Source organism: Simochromis diagramma, unplaced genomic scaffold (assembly GCF_900408965.1).
Source record: "Simochromis diagramma unplaced genomic scaffold, fSimDia1.1 OVJJ01000061.1, whole genome shotgun sequence".
NCBI lineage: Eukaryota > Metazoa > Chordata > Actinopteri > Cichliformes > Cichlidae > Simochromis > Simochromis diagramma.
Genome location: NW_024386945.1, coordinates 3,159,419 through 3,185,820, shown reverse-complemented (window position 1 = coordinate 3,185,820; position 26,402 = coordinate 3,159,419). Strand labels below are relative to the sequence as shown.

At 39.8% G+C, this 26,402-nt stretch overlaps 2 protein-coding genes across 3 annotated transcripts; both read left to right on the top strand.

Moving 5' to 3' along the window:
* Positions 1-1,380: 1,380 nt before the first annotated feature.
* Positions 1,381-11,405, top strand: tfcp2 (transcription factor CP2). 2 transcript variants are annotated; one of them, XM_040038072.1, is made up of 16 exons: positions 1,381-1,743; positions 2,052-2,249; positions 3,192-3,343; positions 3,485-3,561; positions 4,246-4,351; positions 4,606-4,712; positions 4,988-5,140; positions 6,257-6,367; positions 6,878-6,966; positions 7,120-7,168; positions 7,639-7,732; positions 8,013-8,103; positions 8,222-8,334; positions 9,090-9,232; positions 11,068-11,119; positions 11,255-11,405. In XM_040038072.1, the coding sequence occupies exons 2-16, from the start codon at positions 2,128-2,130 to the stop codon at positions 11,290-11,292; spliced, it is 1,497 nt and encodes a 498-aa protein (XP_039894006.1). In that variant the 5' UTR covers positions 1,381-1,743; positions 2,052-2,127; the 3' UTR covers positions 11,293-11,405. The 2 variants fall into 2 exon arrangements, with proteins under 2 accessions (XP_039894006.1, XP_039894007.1); XM_040038073.1 differs by having other exon boundaries at positions 1,383-1,743; positions 8,222-8,328.
* A 168-nt stretch (positions 11,406-11,573) lies between these two features.
* On the top strand, positions 11,574-21,744 carry csrnp2 (cysteine-serine-rich nuclear protein 2). Its single transcript, XM_040038070.1, has 5 exons — positions 11,574-13,539; positions 15,054-15,227; positions 15,343-15,605; positions 16,482-16,778; positions 18,626-21,744. The coding sequence occupies exons 2-5, from the start codon at positions 15,068-15,070 to the stop codon at positions 19,565-19,567; spliced, it is 1,662 nt and encodes a 553-aa protein (XP_039894004.1). The 5' UTR covers positions 11,574-13,539; positions 15,054-15,067; the 3' UTR covers positions 19,568-21,744.
* The last annotated feature ends 4,658 nt before the right edge of the window (positions 21,745-26,402 follow it).

The window sequence follows — 26,402 nt, the reverse complement described above, 5'->3', positions numbered from 1 at the left end:
ACTCTCTTGACAGACTTATATGGCTGAAATGTAACTGAATTTGTGTTATACTGTGAAAATGACGTGTTCCCTTATTTTTTTCAGCAGTGCATATTCTTTCTAGGTAGCTGAACGTGAACGATGAAATGTGCTTTTCAACAGAGATACACAATTTTTTAAAAGGTTTTCTTTGGATCCCTGTGACACAGACTGAACAACAGAAAATGGATAGTTACAGTAGATGTTAAAGTCTATCAGTTTATGTATTCATTTTAGTTTTTTGGGTATAGCATGGATGCTATGAACAAAGGGCAAAATTTAGGAAGTTTAGATTACATGTTACAATAGAAGCTTAATTCTCTGTGAAGGTTTTGTTCACAGCCTCAATAAACATATTCTTGCTGTGTTGGACAGGTTGACAAACTGAATGTGACCACCTTTATTCCCGCTTTTAAAAATAATTTTGTTGATTAGTTTAATTAATTATTAATTAATGATTTTTGTTTTAAAGCTTGCTTGGTTGGAGACCTTTCTTTATGGAAAAAGAAATGAGGCGCATAGTAGAAAAGGATCCTTGGGGATTTTGTGACAGAATTTATTGGTGTGGTTGGTCAAGTAAAATGATTTTTAATTTGGTGAGTGATTTTATATATGGAGAGAAAAAAAGAAAACAAAAACTTGTGATGGGTATCCTGCAGAGCTCAAAAAAAATTCAAAACAAAAGGATATCCAAGGAGATGAGAGATGAGTGGAGGAGGTGGTTGATCTCTCTCAGAAAACTTCTGGTGACAGGTACTTTGCCTTGGAGTTGTTATGTGACAGCTAAAAAGCGTGCTATAGTGCCATATTTGCAGTGAAGAGGAATCACAACAGCATATTTTATTGGACTGTTTCAGAGTTCAGGACAACAATGTGGGACTTTGGTGTAAGATTCCACCTGAATTATAAATCTCTAATTTATGGTTTGTTGGATAACAATTTGCCAGCATCTTTTCAATTGATAATGTGTGTTGTATGTTTTAAATTAAAGAAAACTACACAAGCCATTGGATTATATCAGGTCTTTTATGACAGTGCTATGGTAATTAAACAGATTCTTGGTGAAAGGAAAATCTTTAGACCATAAAGATGGATGAAATGCCCTGTGGATATTTGTCATTTAGGAATCCAGCTGAGTGGAATGGTCTTGTGTGGTAAATGACATTTTGTTTTATTCTGGTTGTTGTATATGGTTTATTTTAAGGAAAATGCCCCAGTAAAGGGAGCTGCCGAAAAAAAGTAAAAGAAGAAAAGCATTATTTGTCGTCACTAACACGTTATAAGCAACAGTCATTGGTTATTTCAGCCATGACCTCAGCGGAGGGTGGCGGTAATGAGTCACAACGGTGTTTGCTAGCACTCTGAGACGATACAAAGAAGGAGACGGAACGGAAACTACGGCAGCTCCTTTCCCGAGGAAGCTAGATAAACAAACAAAAGCAAGACATTTTAATACATATATTTAAACATCTCGTGCGATTTTGACCACTTTTTACGTATAGATATGCTAACCACAAATAAACCGAACCACAGAATAAGCTAGAGAAGGGCTAGCATCCCGGGACGTTTTAATGATTTCTAGCATCCTGCTAGCTGAACGAACTGGCAGGCTACGCAGCTAAGGTGTTAGCTCGACATGTTTATTTTAGCGCTTGGGCGAAGGAGCGTGACATGATGGCGTAAAACTTGCAGTTATTACCAAATAGTCACACTTCCCACCTAAAGGTAAGCTTTGCAGTTCCAACGACTTACGTTACTATGTGAATAAAAAAAGGTAAAGACATAAAGTGTATTTTAGCGTGACACAAGTTAGTGTGTGTAAGCAATACACAGTTACATAAAACGTGTGTTAACGACTACCGTTATCTTTAACCACGGGAACGCTGCTTTCCTTAATGACACCTGACTGGTTCGTGTTTTTAACATGTTTGGGGGAATGTCCTGCTAATAAACACAGAAATATCCACTGTTTTTTTAAACATCAGAGCCACACTCACGCATTTTTTTTTACTTTCTCTTCTAAATCTTGAAAGGCTGTGAGAAACTGATAACGTTTGCCTCGAGTTTCAACCGGAACTGCACTCCGTTTAAAATCTCCACACCGTCACCATGGCGTGGGCTCTGAAACTGCCTCTCACGGATGAAGTGATTGAGTCCGGACTGGTCCAGGACTTTGATGCCAGTCTGTCCGGCATTGGCCAGGAACTCGGTGCGGGGGCGTACAGTATGAGGTACAGTATGAGTTTTGGACGGGTAAGGCCTTTTACTGAATGCAGCCAGTGCTACATTTATAATGGGCCATATGGTAATTTATTAGTTTAAACAGTGTTGAACAGTGTTTTGGTTTCTTAATTTTTTTAAAGATGTAAGCTATCTTGTAGTTTGTCTTCAGACAGCTGCTCATGTCAAATTCATTTGGACATTTTGCGTAATTTAAAGATGAGTGATTAGGTGCATCCATTATGTGCAGTGTTTCCCATTTTCTGTCTGCTACGTGGGCAGTTTGAGTGGCAAAATCTCTTCATGCTGGCAGACGTGCGAATTAAATGCCATGTGCAGATAAAGTGAAAAGCCAAAACACTACTTGGAGAATATTAGCTGGAGTCTAATAGTCTTTGAAGAAAATAGTTCCCTGGGGCATTTGATCTATCTTATCACTCTGTAGCATATCCTGAATTCATTAGTGTAATTATCTGCAGACACTTCTGTGCTTTTTCATTTGCTGTAGCTCATCTAAAAGTTTAAAGAAAATATTTTTTGCTGATTGAAGTACTTTGCACCAACCCCCATCTCTTTTTGTATGCTTTTCTGGCTCATTAAAACTGTTGAAAGTGGTGGCTTGTTTCAGAAATTCTTGTGTGGAGAGGAACAGTGACTTGTAGACTGGATACCTTGGTATTTGGTAGTGTTGCCTCCATTGTAGTTACTGAGCTGTGAAGCTAGAGAACACCATAATTCTCCAGCCAGTTTTAAGTGTTGTCTAGTAATGACAGGGAGACCTTTTGTATCATGAGGCTGAAGGTCGTATCGAATCAGTAAGTGTAAGTGTTTAGACTGGTTTTCTGTAAACTCTTTGAAAGAAGCCCTGTTTTAATAAAAGATGTTCTGTATTGCATAATGAAGTGATAAGAATTTGGCGGCTTACCGAGTTTGTTTTTCTTTTGTCTCTGCAGCGATGTACTTGCCCTTCCCATTTTCAAACAGGAGGAGTCCAACCTCCCACCGGACAGTGACAACAAGATCCTACCCTTTCAGTATGTTCTGTGTGCACCTACCTCGCCAGCCGTTAAACTGCATGATGAAACACTCACCTACCTCAACCAAGGTCAGCATCAGGATCCCAGCTGCTGTGTACTTTTCAACTTTGTGCAAATTTAATGATATGTAAGAGTTCAAAGTCAAAAGCTGAGAGAAAATTCAGCTGCCTACATATATATTTATTTTTTATGTGGACTTGTCATTGCAGGGCAATCCTATGAAATTAGAATGCTTGACAATCGGAAAATTGGGGAACTTCCAGAAATCACTGGCAAAATGGTGAAGGTAAGAAAATCTTTAAAAATATATTTGCATAATCCAGCAGCTGCTAGTTTAAACCTGTATAAATATTATTGGAAAAGCTCTAGCCAACGGCTCATCTTGCATCCAGCCATGCTTCACAAAATCCCAGGGGGCTGTGAGTAGAATGGAATAAGTAACTCCAGGGTTAGATGAAATGGATGGATGATTCATTTTTGTGTGATTACATTTCTTATATTCAGTGTAATATGAATTTTAATCAACTTTTACTTTGAAGGTTTCTTCAGTGTGTCAGAAGCATCTCTTCAGTGGTGTAAAATACAGATTGTGTGTGTCTCAGCCAACTTCTCAGCCAGTTGTCTGTAGTCTCAAAAGTCTCAAAGGCATTTTCTTAGCATTAAAACTATACCTAGAGATTAAAAACAGTCTAACAGCTAAGATCTGTTTTATTGTTTATTGCTGAAGTGTTTATGGGGAATGAAATGGCCACTAGGGAAAGGTTTTGGGACAAAGACCACATCTGGATGAATCTCCTTCACACCAGCCTTTTGTAAATTGCTTAGAATCTTATATTGTGTAGTAGTTAGGCAAGCTAATCACATCGCTTTATTGCAAGGCTGAACTAAGCCCTTGTCCTGGGGTACCAGGGTAACGATAGTGTATGTTCTCTTTAATCCTTCAGTAAAAATTACTTTCTCTGAATTTCAGAGCATAATTCGTGTGGTGTTTCATGACCGACGACTTCAATACACAGAGCACCAGCAGCTGGAAGGCTGGCGCTGGAACAGGCCAGGGGATCGCATTCTCGACCTGGGTGAGCATTAAAAATATTTTTTAAAAGCTAACAGAAACATCAGGTATTTATTATACTGAATTTGTGCTTTGCAAGGTGGTTGCTGTGTAGCCCTGTATGTATGCTAACAATGAAATAGTTTTTGCAGAAAGTAAATTCAGGATACCAACTGTTAACCAAAACCGGAAATTCATACTCATGGTTGCAATAACGAGAAGATGGTGTATATCAAAAGCATCTTTGATAACTGCTTGTTTTGCTTTGATCCATTGCAGATATCCCGATGTCAGTGGGGATAATTGACCCCAGGGCTAACCCCACTCAGCTTAACACGGTGGAGTTCCTTTGGGACCCATCAAAACGAACCTCAGTTTTTATCCAGGTAGCTTGATGGGCAACACATAGTAATGATTGTGTCATTAATTCTTATTCTCTGTATTATTAAATTTAAATGAACAATAGTGATATGAGGCAGTTTAGAGTGCTTTGGCGTGACGGAGATGAGCCTATTTACATTTGGTTTACTCATTTATTGCACAAGTAAACTGAATGTCAGTCTGCACTTACTAACGTAACACTTTTGGCATGATTTGTTGATATAACAGTTAGGTCATCAGTCTTGTGTAGATTTTGTTTTCATATTCCTTTCCTTTTTAGGTTCACTGCATTAGCACAGAATTCACCATGCGGAAGCATGGCGGAGAAAAGGGCGTGCCTTTCCGCATCCAGATTGACACGTTTAAGGAGAACGAGAATGGAGAGTACACAGAACATCTTCACTCTGCCTCCTGTCAGGTCAAAGTCTTCAAGGTCAGAGGAATGACATGGAAAAAGAGAAAATCTGAAATAAAATCTTTTTTTTTTTTTTTAAACTTTTTATTTTGTACTTTTTCCAATTTTATAGTACATGCAAACAAAAACACGAAAAAAAGAACACAAAAGAAACAAACCAAAAAAAATAAAAAAATAAAGGACACCCAATCTGTGGAAGAGGGGAAAAGGGAAAAACAAAAACAAAAAAAACAACAACAACAACGAGGAGAGGTCCCTGCCCTATGGGGCTGAGTGAGTCTTATAAGCTATCCATTTTGTCCACTGTTTTCGGTGTTTGTCAGATTTCAGTCTCAAAGTGTAAGTCATTTTCTCCATTATATATATGTCCTCGATTACATCAGTCCATTCTTCCAATTTTAAAGGGTCACTTTTCAGCCAGTTTTTTGTTATTACCTTTTTGCTTGACAACAACATAATTTTAAACAAGTAATGGTCCTCCTTTCTTACATTTTCCCATATTCCAAAATACATTACTCGTGCCTCACACAGCACGTCATACCCCAGCACTTTCGTCATTGTTACCGCAATGCTTTCCCAGTAAGGTTTGATATTTTTACACTTCCAAAACACATGAGAATGATTGGCGTCCCAGTCTCCACATAATCTCCAGCATTGTTGGGGTGTTTTCAGCTGCTTGCTTTTGATATAAGGAGTAATAAAGAACCTAATCACATTTTTCCAGCCATGTTCTCTCCATCGTCTAGAGCTAGTGGAATTATGCTGTGTGAGACATATGGATCGCCAGTCATCCTCTGACAACTCAAGATGTAATTCCGATTCCCACTTTTGTTTGATATATAATGTTTCATTCCTATTCAAATTTTGCAGGCCATTATATGATTTCGATAAAATTCTTGATGGAGGATTTTTATATGCACCTGTTATTATTTCTATTATATGGCTTCCTTCTCTCAAGAACTTCTTCCTAATTTCTGTATTGTAAAAATGTCTTAATTGAAAATACCTAAATAAATCTGATTTATCCAGAGAAATAAAATCTTTAATGCACCCCAGTGCAAATGTTGTATTTGGTCCCTGTGGTAGTACTGTCCATATTCACCATCTTTATTTCCTCCACTTGACGTGTTCTAGCCTAAAGGTGCAGACAGAAAGCAGAAGACGGACAGGGAGAAGATGGAGAAGAGGGCGCCACAGGAAAAGGAAAAGTACCAGCCTTCCTATGAAACCACAATCCTGACAGAGGTAAGCATATAAGAGCTCAAAGCAGTAATCACTGCTTGGATAAAAGTAGTTTAAAGGAAATCAAAATGAATTTTAACTTAATCTAATTAACTAGACTGCTGATGTTAGCCTACTGTCAAACTATATTATGTACTTATTTTAAAAAAGTAACAAAACATTTTTTCTAAGCATAACCAGAGAATGTTTTTGTGATAAATCGGTTATCAAAAGAAATAACTCTTAGTTGTTTTTGTTTTTTTGAAGTGACTAATGAGCTTGTCATTTTAACCTCAGAATTTAAAAAGTATTTACTAGGAAATAACAGGTGATTTGACACTTGTGGAAGAGACACAGACACAGCGAGACTCAAAGGATGTGGAATCATCCATCTTTTAAATCCATTTTCCTAAGCACTTAAGGAGTTTGGCTCAAATTCAGTTTAATTGAAACCTAAGATCAAATCTACTGGCAGCAAAAATACTGGTGATGTATGTAGACGCTACAGTAACACAAATGTTGGGTCTTTTATAGTGCTCTCCCTGGCCTGAGGTCACATATGTCAACAACTCCCCATCTCCTGGCTTCAATAGCACCCACAACAGCTTTCCAGTGGCTGAAGGGTATGCTGCCTGGATTACTTTAAAAATCACTATGAAATCCATGTAGTGGCCTTATTTGTTTAGTAAGGGCAACACATGAGGTCTACGTTTTTCTTAATGTGGAGTTTGTTGTTATTGCTTCTTTCTAACTGATACATTTTTCATCCTTTGTAGAAACGGGTCACCAAACCACCAGCCTGAGCCTGTTGTTCAGGTGGCAGATGTAAGTTCATTTTTAGTTTGTGGATTTATTTGGATTTATTTTACCGGCTGCTTACCTCCTGCCACACCAAGCAACTGCATTTTAATAAGCTCAAATGCAAAGCTGACATCTGGGTGTTAAACTTCTGCCTGGGATGAGATTCATTAGCAAGTATAAAATATGACTCAGTGTGTAACTAGAAAGCATTTGATATATATCTGATTTGAGTCATATATATGTCAGATTCAGATATGATGTAGCTCATCGTGCTTATATCTAAATAGTTTTTGAAATGAGTTTTACCTTACCTCTAAAATCCTGCCTTTTAAGGTAAAATCCAGCAGCTCTTGATAATCTTCATTGATGTGTGTTTACAATTTTAATTTTTTTTATGTTTTACAAATTGACTTGATGGGGTAACCATGGTGACATGGTCTCTGACACGGTTGCATATGTCAGAGTATTTTGATGAATTCTTTTTTCTTTTTCAGAATTTGTTACCAACAGCAACACCACAGGATGCACAACAGTGGCTTCATAGAAACCGCTTCTCCCCTTTCTGTCGACTCTTCACTAACTTCTCAGGTAATATGGTTACCTCTTTGGCCATATCATAAGATAAAAGCCTGCACTTTAATGTGAAACTAGAAAGATATTTTCTGGAAATGTACTCATTTATTTAAATAGCACCTTGTTATATCCAGAGGTTATTCAGAGTGCTTTACTGAAGGAGACATGAGAATTAAAATCAGGTAAAAGATGACAAGACAAATTTGAATCATAATTCATAGATTTAAAAACTAATTATGTAAAAGCAACCGTGTGTTTGTAGAGACTGAGAATAGGATCTGCTTTTGTGTACCAGGGGTAGACCTGTTGAAGCTGACCAGGGAGGATGTTATTCAGATCTGTGGGCCAGCTGATGGTATAAGACTCTTCAATGCACTTAAAGGACGGTGGGTTATATTCAATTTTCCTACCTTCTTAGGATATATAATTTACCTAATTTATAAAAAAAAGAGTATGAATGTTTTTAGGCATCTGCATTTTAGTTGTTTCTCTCTTTGAATTCAGGGTGGTACGTCCAAGACTCACCATCTATGTTTGCCAGGAATCTCAGCAGGCACGGGAACAGCATCCGAAACATGAAAATGGAGATGCTGCTGCCAGCGCTTTCTTTGGTCAGTGTATGTTCATTTAATTTATGTTAATTTAATCATTATCTTTGTTGACGTCCAAACTTTTTTTTTTAATCTAATGAATTTCCCTTTGGGGTTAATAAAGTTTTTCTTATTCTCTTTTTTTAATTTTTATTTTGAGGGGCCTCAGTCACACTAGAGTAAAGCTAGGATTGCAACCTCCTTGTAAACAGGAAAAACTGGTGGTTGGCGAGTGATTGCATTAAAAAAAAATTTGTGTCTGGGACTGTTGCAAGTAGTTGTCACAACCAACTGTTGACCACTTTAATTCAAGGCAAATGGAAATGTTGCCAGGTGGGAGGAGGCCTTCTTCCAAACCATCTTTGTCGGACTCATACTGACTGGAAAGTCTCTAAAGATTGGCAAAGATGTGCAAAAAATTGTTGTCTAAATTTTAAATGCAGACAGAATGCTAACACAATGATCTCAAACCTGGTCTGTCTGTTCAAAATGACCATTTCCAAAAGCAGGCTGATAACAAGTTGATTGCATGTGGTGACAAAACTTTTGGTCATGTAGCAGTCTGTCCACTGTTATTCTGGTCTACTGTAGTAACTGTAGCCTAATATTAAGGATCTAAACCATTCACAGGTGCCCAGCCAGGAAATAGCCCCGCACTATTATTCTTCTGAAGTCTAAGCAACAATTATGATTTAGTTTTGCTATAATTGAGCATGCCTAATATCTAGTGAGCATCCTTTGTTGTTTAGCTTGTGTTAAACTTTCTGTTTCTCTCTCTGCAGTATATCACGCCATTTACCTGGAGGAACTCACGGTTACAGAACTGACAGAGAAAATTGCTCATCTGTTCAGCATCTCACCTAGGCAGATCAATCAGATCTTTAAACAAGGCCCTACTGGCATCCATGTGCTGGTTAGTGATGAGGTAATGCAATCCCCCTCTTATGATCTTACTGTGAGTTGAAGATTTGCACTTTTTGAATCAGTAGAGACTTGCTGTTATTATATATGAATTCAAGCACAGGGTTTCTCCAGGAAAGCTGGTAGATCTTGCGCCTGGGGTGGGTTGGGTGGATTGATTTGGTAAAATTAAATGTTGCACTGGATCCATGTAGCTAACTCAGAAGATAATAACACGACTTGTTAACTTCTTTAAAGTTTTTGTTCTCATACTTTTATACAGTTTTTTGTTTTGTTTTTTTTAATGCTGCCTGGCTCAAACGACAGTCATTTGTGAGTTTCAACATGGGGTTATTTACCCCATGTTAGAAGACATCCTGTTGTTATGGAAATTTGTTAGGAAATGTTGGATCACGTTATTGGCAAACAAAGAAAACAACCAAGGATACTGCTTAAACTACTAAAAGTGGGTTAAAACCTGTGCAACGCTTTGTTAAAAACTGGAAGGATAGTGGTGAACCACCATCTTGGAGAAAGAAGTGTGGTTGGAATAAATCCTGAATGTTTGAAGATCAATGGGGGGGAAAAACAGCAGTGGAATAGACAGCTATGTTTTAATAGTGAAAGTAAAAGCATTTTCCCCACAATGCAAAGAGAACTCAAGGAGTTATAACTGAACAGCTGTGTAGCCTTAAAATAACTACTCAGTAGTAATGCTAATTAGTAGGGCTGCAACTAAAGATTATTTTGGTAGTTGACTAATCTGCCAATTTCTTTGATTAGTCAATTAGCCAGTGATTATAACTCTTATCTCCACTAAACAAAACTAAAATTGGCTTCAGTCTATATGTTCAAATAAAGCTTCGAATTAAATTAAAAAGTTTGTTTTCCAGTCCAAAAAAACAGTTTCCAAAGTTTACAGATGATTCGGTTCATGAATTCATGATTGCAGTGGACATGATCTGGAGTGAGGCTTGCTCTTGTTTTTGAGATGATGATCTCAGCTGCAGCTGATACCATGCGGCCATTTGAGAGGTGCACGAGCCTCTTTTAAGGACAAACTCGTGTATACGCCTGTGCTTAATACTAGTAAAACAGAATTAGAAAAGACTGTTATATCATAGTTTCTCAGATGGTGTAGTACTCAATGCCAATGAACCTGGTAGGAAGACATGTGGATGAAGTGATGCACCGATCAAGACTAGTGCCTACATTACAAGCTTGTGGATTTGGGATTTAGGTCCAGAGTCAGCTGACTACCTGAATCTATTGAATGACTACATTTGTTTTCATCAGCAGATTTTGTTTTTTCATCTCTCTGATAGTACAGCATATTCTGAGATGACAATGCCAGTATTCATGAGGCTCAAATTGTGAAAGAGTGGTTCAGGCAGCGTGACACATCATTTTCACACTCATCCACATCTTAACCCGAGTGAGAATCTTTGGGAAATACTGAGGAAGACTTCACACAGCGGTCCAACTCTCTCATCATCCATACAAGTTAAAAAAATGAATCCAACTCTGGACAAAACTAAATGTTGCATTACTTAACCCGATCGAAATGATACCACAGTAAATATGTGTCGTTATAAAAGCTAAAAGTTGCCCAATTCATTTTTAGACTATGACTTTTCCCCCCCTTTTGTTGAGGGAGCCAGGCAGTACATATGTAAAAACAGCCAATTGAAACAGTTGGCTAACGACTTATCAGTTGTAGCGTTTTGTATGTCTTAAAAGATTTTCAAAGAAAGACAGAAATATGGTCAACTTACGGTCTCAAGAGCTTACACAAGCATAAACCTGCAAACGATATTGTCGTTTTCCCACCTGCATAATCATTTCCTCTCCTCTCAACAGATGATTCAGAATTTCCAAGATGAAGTTTGTTTTGTTTTGGACACGATGAAAGGTATGACTATGGCAGCAAAAAATGATAGTGTATCTCTATCTGTATTTACCGTTATAGTCTTGCTGCAAGTTTATCTTAGTGTGTTTCCCTGATATTTTTTATTTTTATTTTGATTCCTATTCCTTTCTTTTTCAGATGACACAAGTGACGGCTACCACATAATCTTAAAGTGAATCCCAGGCAGGAGAGTTGTCGAGTCCTTCTCTCTTGTTTAGTCCTGGTTCAGTCAGCCCCTCTAGAGCTTTGTACTTTTTGCTGTTCCTTTATGGAGATGCCCCCCCCCCCCCCCCCCCCCCCCCCCAAAAAAAAAAAAAAAACAACAACCCCAAAACAAAAACCTTGTGAGGCAGCTAGGAGGAAGATGCGACTGAAGCAGTTGCCCCTCTTTTAACTTTACCTTATCGTCTGACTTTTGAGGGAGTGACTCTGGTTCCACAGTGAAGTCTTACCCTGCCGTTTGCTCACTTAAATGGTTGCATTTCCCTCTGTTGGTTACATCTCAAGGAGGAGGTTAATGGCACTACATCTGCTGTCGTTTGTTACCTGACCATCTGGCGTGCCAAGACTCTTTGCTTCGAGTTCAGCCATTTGTTCTCTCTGTAAAAAAACAAAAGAAATGATGACTGTTAAGATGACAGTACTTGACTTTCAGCCTGCAATTCAGCATGAGTCCTCCTCTTCATGCGCGGTTGCCTTATCGAATCCAAGCCAGTCTGCAAGAAACACAACCACTCAGTTGAATCATAGTACAACAGGTATTAAAATTAACAACTGGACAATTAAGGGAAACCGTTAGAATCCAGCTGCCCTTCCAAATATCCGAGGTTCCTTTGAAAGCTAACAATGTCTGCCTGTTACTTCTGTGGAAAAAAAGGCTACTAAACACTGTTAGATTGTCACAGTTTGTTAAGAATGCTTACTGGCACATGTGATTGTTACTTAATCGTCTTAAAAGATGATAAGCACTGTCTGTGTTAGTGATCTCCGTGGTAACACCAGCAAATTGTCTCCATCTGCTTCCTGTATCTATGAGCTTGTTTAACACACCGGCGTTTTATTGTTTGTTTTTTGGTCATTTCCATCATAATTTTGAAATAGATCATTGTTTTAAAATAATTTAAAATAATGAATCATGTTTTTTTTGACATTTAAAAAAAAATATTTTTTACGTACTTACATCTACTCTACTTCCTTTTTTTGGATGTTACAAATGCTAATAAATAAGTTTTGCGGCAGGACAGAGCTTAATGTGAATAATATGGTTTATGTTGAGTATTTTGTAAATGGAATTGATGGCTCGATAGCCGTATTTGCCCCTCATCTCATTGGCATTATTAAAACTTAACCATGTACTGGCTGCTATTTGCTGTCTTTCTTTAAAAATATGAAATAGTTTAACATTTAGTTTAACACTAAATGTTTTGAAGCTTTCCTAAAAAAGGAGACATGATATTTTATTGGCACTATCTAGCACAGGCTCCATATCTGTCCCTTTGGTGTACAGATGTGGATGCCTAGTCACTTACATTTGACTAGACTTTAGCATGTACTGTTAACCAAATTAAGCTTAAATGCAGGTTAATTTAGCGCACTACGGTTTCGTGCTTTGCACATCTGCTTCTGCACAATATGAACAAAGAAACAGGGAAAAAAAATGAATAGATACTTCATTTCCCAGCATACCCCGGCGCAGGACATGCCCGTGATGTCACAATAAGTATATATACTGCTACAGGGAAGAATTTCTACCTCCATTGTTACATTGTAACAAACGGGGCCGGGGCGAAGCGGGGAGAAAGGCGTCTTCTCGCTAGAAAACCTGCAAGATTTTGACACCAAACGATAAAGAGCAGAGCGCACCGTTACTGCGAGAAGACGGCGAAGTAAGCCCAGACGACTGAACCCGCCCCGGCGAGAAGAAAAGGATAAACGAACACAGATGTCAGCGGATTTCTCCATTACACCCATTTAAAGGCTTACATCAGGAAGACAAGACACTGAGGGTCTTACATTATTCATGCTGCACCGAAAAATGTTGGAGAATAAAGCGCAGCTAACCCTATGACGCCCCTTCTTCCTATCGTCTGTCCTTTAAATAGATAGGAATGCATCATTTAAATAAAACCCGCCGGTCTTGCACAGCTCCCGTTTTCTTCGTCATCTTTCAGTGTGCAGAACAATGAGCATGAAGCCTAAGTAGCCTGAAATAGCCAAATATAAGTGTTGCAAATTGACAATCACGCAAGCTTTCATCCAGATTACTTCGGCTCCACGGTTGCAGTCTGGATACTCGTTCAGGGATCTCGGTTTTGGCATAAAAGAGCGTCTCATAGGGCGTTGAAAGATTGATGTGCAGCTCCTATTGGAAACAGAAACGACCTACGAGTTGGTTGGAATAAGGGTCCCTGTTTCTGCCCCAGGTAAGTGGGTTTAGTGTTTCATTAACCGGGCGGTTTGCCATTGTGTCTCTGTGTGGCTCTTTTTCTCTCTCTGTGTGTGTATGTGTGTGAAATGGAAAGAGAGAGAGAGAGAGACAGATAGAAAGAGAGAGCCTTGCCTTGTCAGACAGGCAATATCTAACCTCCTCCAACACAGTCAGTCTGTAATGTCCACATTTAAACAAATAGCTCCTCTAAACTGCGTGTCCCTGACGGGTAATATACCGTGAAGTCACACCTGTCGGTAAACATCCTGTAACATGTCAAAGGCAAACTTAAGTCCTGAAAGAAAAGCCTTAAATCCCTAAACTGAAATAAACATTTAATGTCAGATGTGTTACTCTGGTTTTTTAAAAAGGGCACACATTTGGTGTCATAACCACAGCTGCATCTTTACAGGTTAGGCCCTGTCCCTTACAGCCTGTCAAGGTGGGTAATTTTGTTGAAATTAGGTCAAGGTATTAGTCTTTAATGCTCATAATTATTATTAGGACATAGATTAGATAATTTTGGACTTTCCCCCCCTCAGAAGTAGTTCCAGGAAAGATCACTTAGACTGCATTTGAGCAGCTTTTTGGTATCAGCACATCCCTTTTCTCTTTTTAGCTGAAGGACAAATTTAATTGTGCACTTATTACATAAATTATGCTATAAATGTACGTGTCAGTTTGAACATTCTCCTGCAAGCACTTAAAAAAAAACTGAATGAAAAACTACAGAATGGGAGTTGCTCCATTTGGTATGACATTACAATATGTTGCAGGCAGTAGCATGCTGCATAGTAAAATATGAATTACCTTGAGAAGTAGCTGGTTCACACTATAGGATGTATGGTAGGTTTAAGGTAGATGGATATAGTGTCTCTATGGGATATAATCATCGGTGTTAATATTGATGTATAATTATTTGGAATGTATCTGTGTGAATGCAGATGCCTGTGTAATGCACAGGACATAACACAGTGTAACATCAGACATGTATTTAGCTGCTTTCATTCACCTTGTTTGACCTCTCCTACAGATGCAAGTGATCAGCTCCCTCCTTCAAATTCACCCATATCCATCCCTCCCCCTACACTCAGTTTATAGCAGATTTTCTTTAGGGGTAAAAACAGATTGTGAAGCCACAGACATTATTTGCTTCAAGGCTGCTTGCATAAACTGTGCTTGCCTAGTTGCCATGGTTACATTTTCAGACTTGATAATTTCAAAGTCGGATTTCATGTGAGATGGGAGCCACACAGACGAAATGATGGAGCTGGAATACAGATGAAAGGAGGCAGGAGCGAACAGATGTCACCTTTTTGTTCTGTTTGTGTTGTCAAGGGCTGACCTTACACAGGAACAGTTTGATAAAAAAATTAGCTCATTCTCTAAGTGACAACAAGAGCATTTTGTTTCTGTGGTAGTAAATCACAATGTGTCATGTGTTCACATCTTTTGAAACACATTTACTGGTGCCGGGTATGTTTTTTTTGTGCTCCTCTGTGCCCCCAGATACTTAAGTTTCCATGGAGGCAGGTTCGTCCCTCAGCCTCAAACGAAGATATGAAGAGGTGGACAACAGCTCTCCATTCTCTACACCTAAGGACTCTGACGATGACATCTCCAGCAGTGACAGTGCTGACAGCTGTGACAGCCTCAACCCTCCCTCTAGCACTGCATTTACCCGTAAGAATCTCATTAAAGGAAGTCGAAAGAAACTGAACAGTTAATCAACGCAAGTATTTAGTATTTGGTGTGTAAGACTGTATTGAAAATCTTTCTCCCTTTCCCCCCGCTTTAGCCACCTCTATCCTCAGGCAGCACAAGCCGTCACCAGGGGGGAAACGCGTACGTTTTGATTTGGTGACGGTGTATTACTTCCCCCGGCGGCAGGGCTTCACCAGCGTGCCCAGCCAAGGGGGCAGCTCCCTGGGTATGGCCCGTCACCACTCCTCCATCAGACACTACACACTGGGGGAGTTTGCACGCGAACAGGAAACCAGTCACCGGCACACTTTGCAACAGCACCTGCGCCAGGAGAAGCTGAATGCCCGCAAGATGAAGGTAGATTAGATGTATCAGTCGTGCCCCAAGAGGGTCAAAATTCAAGGCACAGTAGTAGCTTCCAGCTGTGGGCACTTTGCATGTCTCCACTTGCAGTAGTGACTCAGTACATGTACTTCCGCTCTGTCCTTCAAGACTTTACAAAACTTTCTGCTTTGTGACCCCGTACAAAAACAGTCGAGCTGGGGCCCCTTTCCACAGTTCCCATGCCTGTGAGTTGCTAGGTGTCCTGCTGAAGACTAATTACCCCCATTAAACTCCTGAAACAATTTTACTTCAATAACTGTTTGAGGCCACTGATGTTTCAAACAAATTCACACAGATTAAAGAGCGATACAAAAGATGCATATGTGTTTATTTAGTGAAACTTAGTTTTTTCTTCTTTCCTCCCCCACAAATCAAGTCATAATCCCCTCAGATTTATCTTGTGACCCATTGGAGGGCTCCGGCCTCCAGGCTGGGAACCAGTGAACCAAACTACCAAAATAGAAAGTATTTAAAAGGAGTTCAGTTTGGACCAGCTGTAAAATGACGCTTACATACAAGCTAATGTGTATGTAACACTTAACCAATGTAATACAGCAAAAAGTTACTAATTTTCTCATGATAGCTTATTTTCATTAAATCATATCTGGGTTTGTGTCCTTTAATTTATGCAGGAGTTTTAGTTTTGTGAGGCCTTTTCTTAAATAAAGATCGCAGTACTTCCTTCACCATTCTCCGTTTGAAAACCCTTTGTTCAAAATGCTAAATCAGCTGCAAATATAATTGTTTTTGAAGTATCACTCTTCAGGATACTTATCTACCACTTGAGCTTAAAATAGGCAATCAGTTCCTTTTTCACCTCAGCTCACAGTTCCACGCTGTCGTCCACAGCTGACAAGGAACGGCACGGTGGAGTGCGCTCAGGCGGAGCTGCTGACTCTGGACGATGTGTCGGATGAGGATCTCGACGTGGACGGCGTGGAAGTGGACGACTGTTTCTTCCTTCAGCCGCTGCCCACCAAACGGCGTCGAGCCCTCCTGCGAGCCTCCGGCATCACCCGCATCGATGCGCGTGAGAAAGCTGAGCTCCGAGCTATCCGCCTCTCTCGGGAGGAATGCGGCTGCGACTGCCGTTTGTACTGTGACCCTCGCCATTGTGGCTGCAGCCAGGCTGGTATTAAGTGCCAGGTAAGAGCTGTTGAAAGCGAGTTGGGTGCATTTGCAGTTTGCTGAGACTAAAAACTTCAAAAACACATTTACAGTATTTGAATTGAACTCTTGAATTAAACTGTGAGTGACATTTTGCTGCTTGTACGCTAAGAGGGAAGTTTCACTGCAAATCAAGCCAAAGTTGCTCTGAGTGATCCTGAAACATTTCTATCCTGAGAGAAGTGGTCTCCTCCATGATTACAATGGCCCCCTTTGAGTTCAATTACACGCTGTTGCCATTACAGCCTACAGATCTCAACCCAGCTGAAGACCTGTGGGACATTTTGGTCAGATGTGTTGCAGAGCATCACCACCATCATCATCATTATGACCCCAAATGAGGGAATATCTTTTTGAAGAATGGCGTTCATCCCCTCAGGAGAGTTCAGTTGCACTGATGGATGTAGATGCCCAACAATTGACTAAAACAGTTTATGCTGATTTTCAGTGTTTCTCCCCTAAGATAAAATAAATAACAATAACAATAAATACAAAATATTTGGTTGTTCCGTAACAGTGTCTCCCCTCATTTACGGCCACGCTAGTTCCCGTCATCCTGTTTCTCTGCCGGCAGACTTCAGCCTATGTCTGTCAGAGAAAAAACATGTAGCGCAGTAGCAGAAGAGAAGATTGTGACAACTTGTTAGCCTGCAGCGCACACTTCCCCACAAAAAAGCCAAAGACAGGGCGTCAGAAGACTTCAACCTCCTTTCCTTTCAATTTGTTTTTCACTCACTTGTAGGTGTTTTGACATTTCACAGGGAGAGGGAAGCGCATTAGTAAATAAATAATAGAAACAAATGATGACTGACTCCTGTTTTGTTGCTTCTGTTTAAATGTGCTGGTTTCGTGCAAGGCTGCATGCCGGCTCGCTGTCACATTGTCATGGCGTTCTGGGGCTCTCGAGTATAACAGAGCCATTGTTAATATTATTAATAACACTGGTGCTCTCCCTACGATAGCTTAAAATGTCTGCTATGAAAAAAGCCTATTCATCTGATTTTATGTGGGGTTTTTTTTTCTCTCTCTTTTCTCGGCTAAGGCGAGTGCTGAGGCGAAGAGATGTGATCAGAGCTGGGTTTTTTTTTTCTTAAATCTTCTCTTCTTTTTAGCACGACCATGAAAAAAAACAACCAAAAAACAAAATACAAAGCCAGTTTCTAGCACTTTTCATGAAATCTGGTGGTTAGATGGAACACGGGGAAAGGAAGGTCCCGTTTAATTGGGGAGCAGATATATGTCAGCTAAATAAACCAGTTCAGTGATTCTAATAAGAATATCTTTATTCTTTGGTCATTTTTAAGCAGCAAGTTTAAACAGTGTGAATGCATAGGCAAGCTGTGTTGAGTAACTTTGTTAAAGTTTTGAGAATTTACTCACTTGATGTGTTTTATAGAGGCAGATGCTTTATTCTGCTTGCTCTGTTATCTCTTTCCTCACTATTACAATGCTGTTATCTGATCCAGAACCGGCTGCACGCTTTTATTGATCAGTGCAGTGAAATCAGAATTCATAAAACATCGGAATGAAGCAGTAAATCAGACATTGTGTTATCATTTATTTATACACCTGGTGTATAAATAATAACCTGAATCTTTTGTCTCATTTGCTTATATTTTTACCTGTTAGGAGGAAGTACATCTCTGTCTCAGCCTGACTTGTTGCACAGTAACCAGATTATCTCTTGATTGCCATGATTTCCTAGATTTTCCTAGATCTCCTGAACAACCGTAAACACTTTCATAACTTATGTAAATTTAATCAGTATTTAAGCATTTTACTTTCAAGATGAAATGAGAGTAAATTACCTCTGCCTTATTCTTCAGGTGGATCGAATGTCTTTCCCGTGTGGCTGCTCTAGGGATGGCTGCGGCAACGTAGCAGGTCGTATTGAATTCAACCCTCTACGTGTCAGAACTCACTACCTGCACACCATCATGAAGCTGGACGTGGAGAAGAGGAGGATGCTCATACAAGGAACAGGAGACCAGTATGCTGAATCAGACCCGCTGTCTTCCCCCTCCTCCACGTGTCCCACTTCACCGGACCTTTCTTCAGTCGCTGGCCTGGACTCGGAGCTGGAGGAGAGCGAGGTGCAGTCGGTCGTGGAGGTTCAGGATCTTCTGGCGGAGCAGGATATACTGGAGAGGGAGAACGAGACAGCCGTGCTGCACCTGCAGAGCGCAGAGGAGCAGGAGAGGAGGGAGAGGGAGGAGGCTGAAGGGGAAGCAGTGCAGCCAGAGCTGAGTGCTGATGGGCTCACAGAGCAGCCTCTTTGCCTCCTACCCAGTGCCTTGGGAGGGGAGCTGCCTGAGCAGGCAGAAGTTCCAGGTGTTGAGCAGGTCCTCCTGCAGGGGCCTTTCCCTACAGGGGCTACGGTCTTGTGCATCACTGACAACCAGGAGGAGAGCCCCTCTGACCTCCTCAAAGACTCCTCTTCCCTGCTCTACTATCAACTCAGTCCCATAGAGCCTGGAGCCTTTGAGACGCTGCCCAGAACAGAGGAAGCTGAACAGGAGGAGCCTTTGGTGAGGGAACAAGATGCAAGAGAAGATGAGTTTGCGGAAAGGAAACAAGAAGGAGGAGAGGAGCTGAAGGAAGATAAGCATGAAGACAAGCCTTTGACCGATGTTATTCTGTGCTCAGAGGAATGCGTGGCAGCAGTGGAGGAGAGGCCTGCGAGTCCTCAGCAGAAGATCCCGGAAGAACAGTGCCAAGAGCAGTCGTGCATGAAGAAAGAAGTAGATCCACTGCCTCCTGAAGTTTAGTACTAGCGTCTCTGCAGATAATTTGCACAATAGCTTCATCTAAGATGAGTAAATTACACATTTTACATGTATTACTGCTATTATCATAAATAACTACAGGTCTCCTATAGTGAGTGTCAATAAAATATGTGAAGAATGAGCTTGAGTGTTACACAAAGGAGGAGAGATGCTGAAAGCACATACAGATCACTCCCCAGAAGTAATATGGATGCAGTTCAAAGACAACATTGTAGGTAATTCTGTTGGGGGTGATGAATGCGGCCTTAATGGAAAAAAACACGGAAACACTTGTGCGTAGGAGTCGATTAGGAGTACAGCGAGTAGTGTTTTGTTCATTTCCAGCGCAGCAAACAGAAAATACAGTGTGTGAATGCTGACATAAGCCTTTTGTTTTGTGATGTATAAAGGTGTCAACACTAAACACAAATTGTTTTTTCAGCGCGCAGGAAGCTGGTGTATTTTGATACTTTACCGGCTCACTTTCCATTACAGCAATCTCACACTGTAATCAAGCCAAATGAAGGCCTCCGATCCAACCTTCCCCTGAAAATAGACCTAATAATCCTGGAAATACTTGTTTTTGTGTACTGTATATGCATTTGCAATGTGCAGGACAGAGATGAAGTTTCTTTGATCTGTATGCACATTGCGAAATGAGGGCAGCAAACGTCGTGGCTCTGTCGCATTGAGAGGAGGAGGAAAAATAATTTTAAAAAAGAGCAGAAATTAGCACTGGCTGTAGTTGTTACTCACTTCGGACTGCTCGTACAAATGCAGTCGATTTGTCAAACAAAAAAAAAAAAAGTTTACTTGTAGTTGCAATGCCTATGACATTATTTCTTCGAGTAATGTGTCATTTGTGGATACTATACTATTGGTTTTGAAGTTGAAGTCGTTGCAGTTCGTTTACTTTGGGAATGAAAGGAAATGTAATTTCTTTTCATACTGCTACATTATAATGTCATGTTATGATGAGTTGCCAGAATAGCGCTTCCTAGTCTTTTTTTAAATTGATGTTCTATAAGAAAGCGAGGATTTTGAATCAAGTCAAATTTCCCAAGAAGAAAACAGCAGTAAGAGTCAAAGTCAAACTGAGGCCTGTGCTGTTGGAAGTAGTTATTATATGAAACAATGTGATGCTAGTAATTTATGGATCAGATTGACATCGACCTGAATCTGCGTGTTTTATGTTCCGTCTGTATGTGTGCGAGTGTGTGTACATCTACTTTACATTTGTACGTCTGAGTGAGGGAGGAGGGTATGTACTGTATTAGAGATTGGGAGGTGCTGGCGAGGACACGCATTTCATTCATGACAGGTGCTGATGTTACAGATTTACAGTTTACAGGATCTCCTCCCCATTACCACGAGAAACAATGTTTCTCCACTTGATTGATGTAAGAAGTACCAGAGAGCCTCTCGTAGGAACGCAATAGCTACTGCACTGCAGAAATCATTAATGTGGTGATTATGGAATGAGGTGTCTCATGATTATGTAAATGCAATCGTATCACATTTCTGCTCTTTCAGTGTCTTTTTTTCTAATCTCGGTCTGATTAGTACTGATCTGCGTAAGCGTGCCGACTCTTCTTACACAAAATCAGTCCTTTGTTTTGTTGCCTATAATTACAGCTGTTGCTTTGTGTAACTGCTCGCCTAACACAGGATGTGCTGCCGTGTATGAGATGTCTGATGTGTTTCTTTGCCTTTTTTGTTTTGAAATTGTCTTAATCTAAATCTGCTTACAAGTTGCACCAAAGCAGTGGTTTCAAACCTAATTAAATGATGCTTTCATCCATCAGATTCTAACAAAGCAGTCTCCTCTAGTTATTGTGAGGCTGCAGATTTATTGTGGCTCTTTGTGTTTGCGTGACTTGCCTTGATATAGTACCATCTTTGAAGTGATGATGATTACAAGCTGCCTATTGTTGAGCTTTTGTCCTCGGCTTTCTACTAATAAACTTAGGTTTGGGACCACTGCACTGAATTAACTCCAGTACACTATGTGATTGTGTGTTTTCTCTGCGTGAATGGGGTGTGTGATTGTTGAGAAGACTGATAAGTTTAGACTTCATCTAACAGCTGTGAGAACTACTCTCATGCTAACTGTTGCCTAAAGTGGACACAAAAGATTTTATACAAAAGTAAAAACAATAAATTACTCATTGCAAAAAGGATCAATGTTTCTGTGTGTTTTTTAATAAAGAATAACAAGTCTCCTATCATTCCTGAGTATTTGTAATCGCAGTAATTCAGACAGATTATGTAGAATCGATTAGTATAAAAATATTACACAATGAAAGGTTTGATATTATCAGCACGCAATTATGTATCGATTTAGTTCACAAAAATACATTTTTACTTATTTTTTTTAAATACTTAATTTTTGTTGCATGCACATAAAACACAGACATGACTGTAAAAACAGAAATACACAACTAAATATATCACATTTTTCTTAATAGTTTGCACTGAAACAATCTACAGTTCAATGAAACACAGTTTATTCATTGTTTTGCAATGCAAAATTGAGTGATTTCATTATTAGTGCCTATTTTAATTTTTTTGCCTTTACCATTGTTATATTTTTAGAAAATTGACTGAAGAATGCGTGAAAATAGCAGGTAATATTTCGTAATATGTATTATTGAAAATGAAGTAGAAGTGGAAAACGAAAAGCCTTTCTTCTCATTTAGTTAAGTGTTACGACTTATGGGTGTCCACGGTGCAATATGATGTGTCGCCGCTAGATGGCGGCATAAAATCAGTACAGTATCTGTGATACGGCTTCCGTTCTCTGCAGTTACCGTTAAGAAATCTAAGGCGCCACATGTTAACTATGGCTCCGAATTGTAGTTTTAAACGACTTAACAGATATTTAAAAAATTAATATGTATAATAAGTATGCCAGCTAGGTTAACGGGTTTCCTCTTTTACAATCATTATTGTTTTTATTTTAAATGTCATTGATATGGGTTTAAGTATTCAAACTGACCATTTCAGCATTGCCCTGCCTATGCCTCTTGACGTTTTCTTACATTTACAGTTCAGTGGATGTACCAGCCAATTGTGGAACAAAAAATATTTGCCCTTTCCTATCTTTAGTTGCAGGAAAATGTGAGCTAGATAAGCTATCGCCTCTGTTTTCCATTGGCTGCTAATATAATAAGCTCTTCTAACGGATACAAGTGTAAGTAAGTGTGCAGCTCTGAGGTCTTTGCTCTGGGATCCAGGATGCCACTGCACTTACATTCACTATTCTGGCAAACAGCTCTGCAAGCCAGTCACTGGTAACTCTGGTGCAGACAGAAATCATACAGTGACTGTGTGAGTCTCTCAAAGATTGCTATAATGTAATTATATATCAAACAGCTCCATTTTTAGACATGAACTTCATTTTCAAGTTGAGTTTACTCCTCAGCTTGTGAAAACAGCAGGTCTACAAGAGGTGTGTCCAGTCTATGAAAATAACCCTAACTTCCAAGACTAACATTATGTGACCATAGTGATAAAACTTTAAAACGTAGCCTGCAATTAAATGTGTACGTCTGCAGCAAGATATTACTTATAATTACTTCATAAGTAATTATAAGTAGTGCTAAATTAAATCGTGATTCTAAATCAGCTATTGGTGTGAATGTGAGCGAGAATGCTTGTCTGTCTGTGTGTTGGCCCTGAAATAGACTGGCAGCATGTCCAGGGTTAAACCTCGGTTTTACCCTATGCCTGGTGCCCCTGTGACCCTGGAATGAATAATCAGTTCAGAAAATGGACAGATTTACAAAGTTACTGTTAATATTTGTATTTCTTTTTCATTATTTTGGCCACAACTGTGAGCAGGCAACTTGAATAGCTGGATGCATAAAAGAGAACCCGCTGAGTCTTTATTTAATGTGGGCTGGAACTGATATGAGGTGATTTGCTGAGGTCTGCTAGAATCAGTGGTATGCTCAATTTATCTGAAATAAATTCCCCTCTTTTTGTGCTTGTCACTGTGTGCTTGTGTTTTTATGTGTAGAATCCAGGATTGAGACTAAAACAACAAGCATATTACATCGGGAACAATTGTGGCAGTGGTCCATGGCTCTGAGAGCTATACATCATCTGTTTAGCCTTTCCGGCCTCTGGCTTTGCATTGTTGAACTTCTCCAGTGGCCGGAAGAACTGATAGCTTTCAGGATGATGATGGAGTCCATCATGAGCCTGTGGAAAGACTTAAAGAAAACAGTTAAAAAAACATTGTAATCAGAGAGAATCACTCCCACAGTCATCTCAGAGCGTGTTGACATATGTGCTAAATCGCCAGCTTTATCTAGGCTTTAATTTTACTGTTGTGACTGGACAGATCCATGAAGAGCAGCTGGGTGTTATGAGTGACGTATGTGACATGGAAAATTGCCACACCATCTCACTCCAGCCTCCGAGTCTGAAAGTGCTGCTCCAGCGCCTGGAAAGAATGCTCTCTGTCCCCCCCCCCCCCCGTCCATGACGCCAGCGCTATGGCATCATTAGTCCTTCACCGAAACCGGTCCGTTTTAAATGGAACTATTCATAAAACTGGCTCATGTTATTTTCACTAGTCTGCCCCGCTCGTCACATGCTGGCTGAACTGAAGAGGGAAATCCAGACCCTCTTGTGCAAAGTTCATTCTGTGCACTCGGGAGAGAAGATCGCAATGACCTTCTGAATGCAGGAAGAAGGAAACAATGGGGGCAGTGAAGGTAAAAACAATACTGTGGCTGCTCAAACTTTCCCTCTTTGCCCACTGGTGAAAATACAATATATCTTCCTGAACTTCCATCCATTCGCGTCCGCTTATGTCGCAGGGCCAACACACAGAGCCAGACAACCATTCGCACTCACATTCACACCTATGGGCAATTTGGATTAACCAATTAACCTATCCCCACTAAGTGCATGTCTTTGGACAGTGGGAGGAAGCCGGAGCGCCCGGAGAGAACCCACGCAAACACGGGGAGAACATGCAAACTCCACACAGAAAGACCCCGGCCTGATGGTGGAATTGAACTCAGGACCTTCTTCTTCTTCCTGTGTGGCAACAGTGCTAACCACCGTTCCACCGTGCTGCCCCATCTTCCTGAACTTGTCGCACATTTTATGCTGATGTGTTAGAAACTCCAGTCTCTATACTTACCATTATACATATATTTATATATTTTGTTAAGCTCTTATTAAACGTAAGTTTGCCTAAAGGTAACAAAATCCCCCCAAAAGCAAGGAATCTGAAAACTCCTGGGACATATAGCAACAACTTCAATTTTTAAACACCTTATTTTTTTGAAACTTAAAGGTACTGCTGAAAGGTACTGATAGCTGATATGTTACTTTTGCAGGAACCAGAGAGTAATCCTGTGTTTCTGATACTATGCCAACACAACAATAAATGAAAGATAATAAATGATACATTTGTATTGTCACCTTTTAAATTTAGCAAGGCAGTTGACATGCAGTTAGAAATAATAAAAATAAAAATGTATACATTACTTTATAATTCTGTTGTTCTTTTTGTAAAAAGATTGTGTTTGAATAATTTCTGGTAATTGACTTTGTCGTATTGAAAATGTGCAAGAACACACAGCAGCCCAAAGCGGAAGATTTCTATTATGTCATGTAGCTCTGGGTATGGGATGGCACTGACAGAACAAGCAGATAAAAACAAAACAATGCAAGTCGACGAAAACCAAACGACTCTCACCAGAACCGGAAAAACAGCTGTGGACACACAGCTGTGTGAAATATGGTGTGTCTTGCACTGACTGCTTGTCCCCAAGGACATGTTCGTCATAGCTATCCAACTTCCCTAACAACAGCCCTAAAACACCACACATTGTGGAAGTAAGTTAAAAAAATAGCAGCATGTAGTTTCAGTCTTGTGCATGTTTCCCTTTGTTTTTTCTTAAATGTTCCATGTTCTTCCTTCCTTTCAGTCTTATAATAAAAACCATCCCATTAGCTAAGCACCTGGCGGCATGCCCAGCTTCCCTCGAGGTGGAATAAATATCTATATGCTTACAAAGTCTCTTAACAAAAGCCAGTATGGATAACCTCATTTGAATGTTTTCTATTTTACCCAATGAGGAATAAGAGGTGACTTCATATCAGAGGCATCTGGAGGAAGAGGAATCTCTTGGCTTGACCTTTGCAGCTGTCAGGATGCGTTCAATTTGTGCAAACAAAAAAGGGGCCTTTAAATTGCCTGTTGTTAATTGGTCGGTAAAAGTGGTGCTCAATTTTGGTGGTTAGTGTCTTTGCTTGCTGAGACTTCTCTTCATGTTTATTTCAAGTCTCGAGAGGCAGCTGAATGGTCGCAGTGGTTGATGTTAATGAGAGAAACGCAAGTTTCAGGGAATGTCTGGTGAATGATGACATCGTCTTTGTGTGTGATAATATGTCGTTAAAATAAGGTTCTGACCGTCAAACCACATTTTAGTCACATCTCCACCGCGGCTCTGGGGATGGGAGTGTCAGTCGGCCCATAACGCTGTTTCACGTTGAAATATATCAGCACTAATTTGATGGATTGCATGAAACGTCGCAAATATGAATGTGTCACAAAGCCAGGCGTCCTTTTTGTTATAAATAGTTTGTCATGTTGGAAAAATCTTTTTTAAAAAAAAAGAAAATTACAGCTTCGCTCTGAGAGTTAAATGTAATGTAACACACGAGAGGCCCAAAATGATGCCGTGTTGTGCATGAAAAAAAAGTTAAGCTTTTCTAAGCGTGCATTTTCTATCAGTACTGTTGTGGCTCTGTTCATCTGTTGATTGCTGCTGATATGTGTCCAAACTTCTTTAATCTTAAAGTACTTACTTAA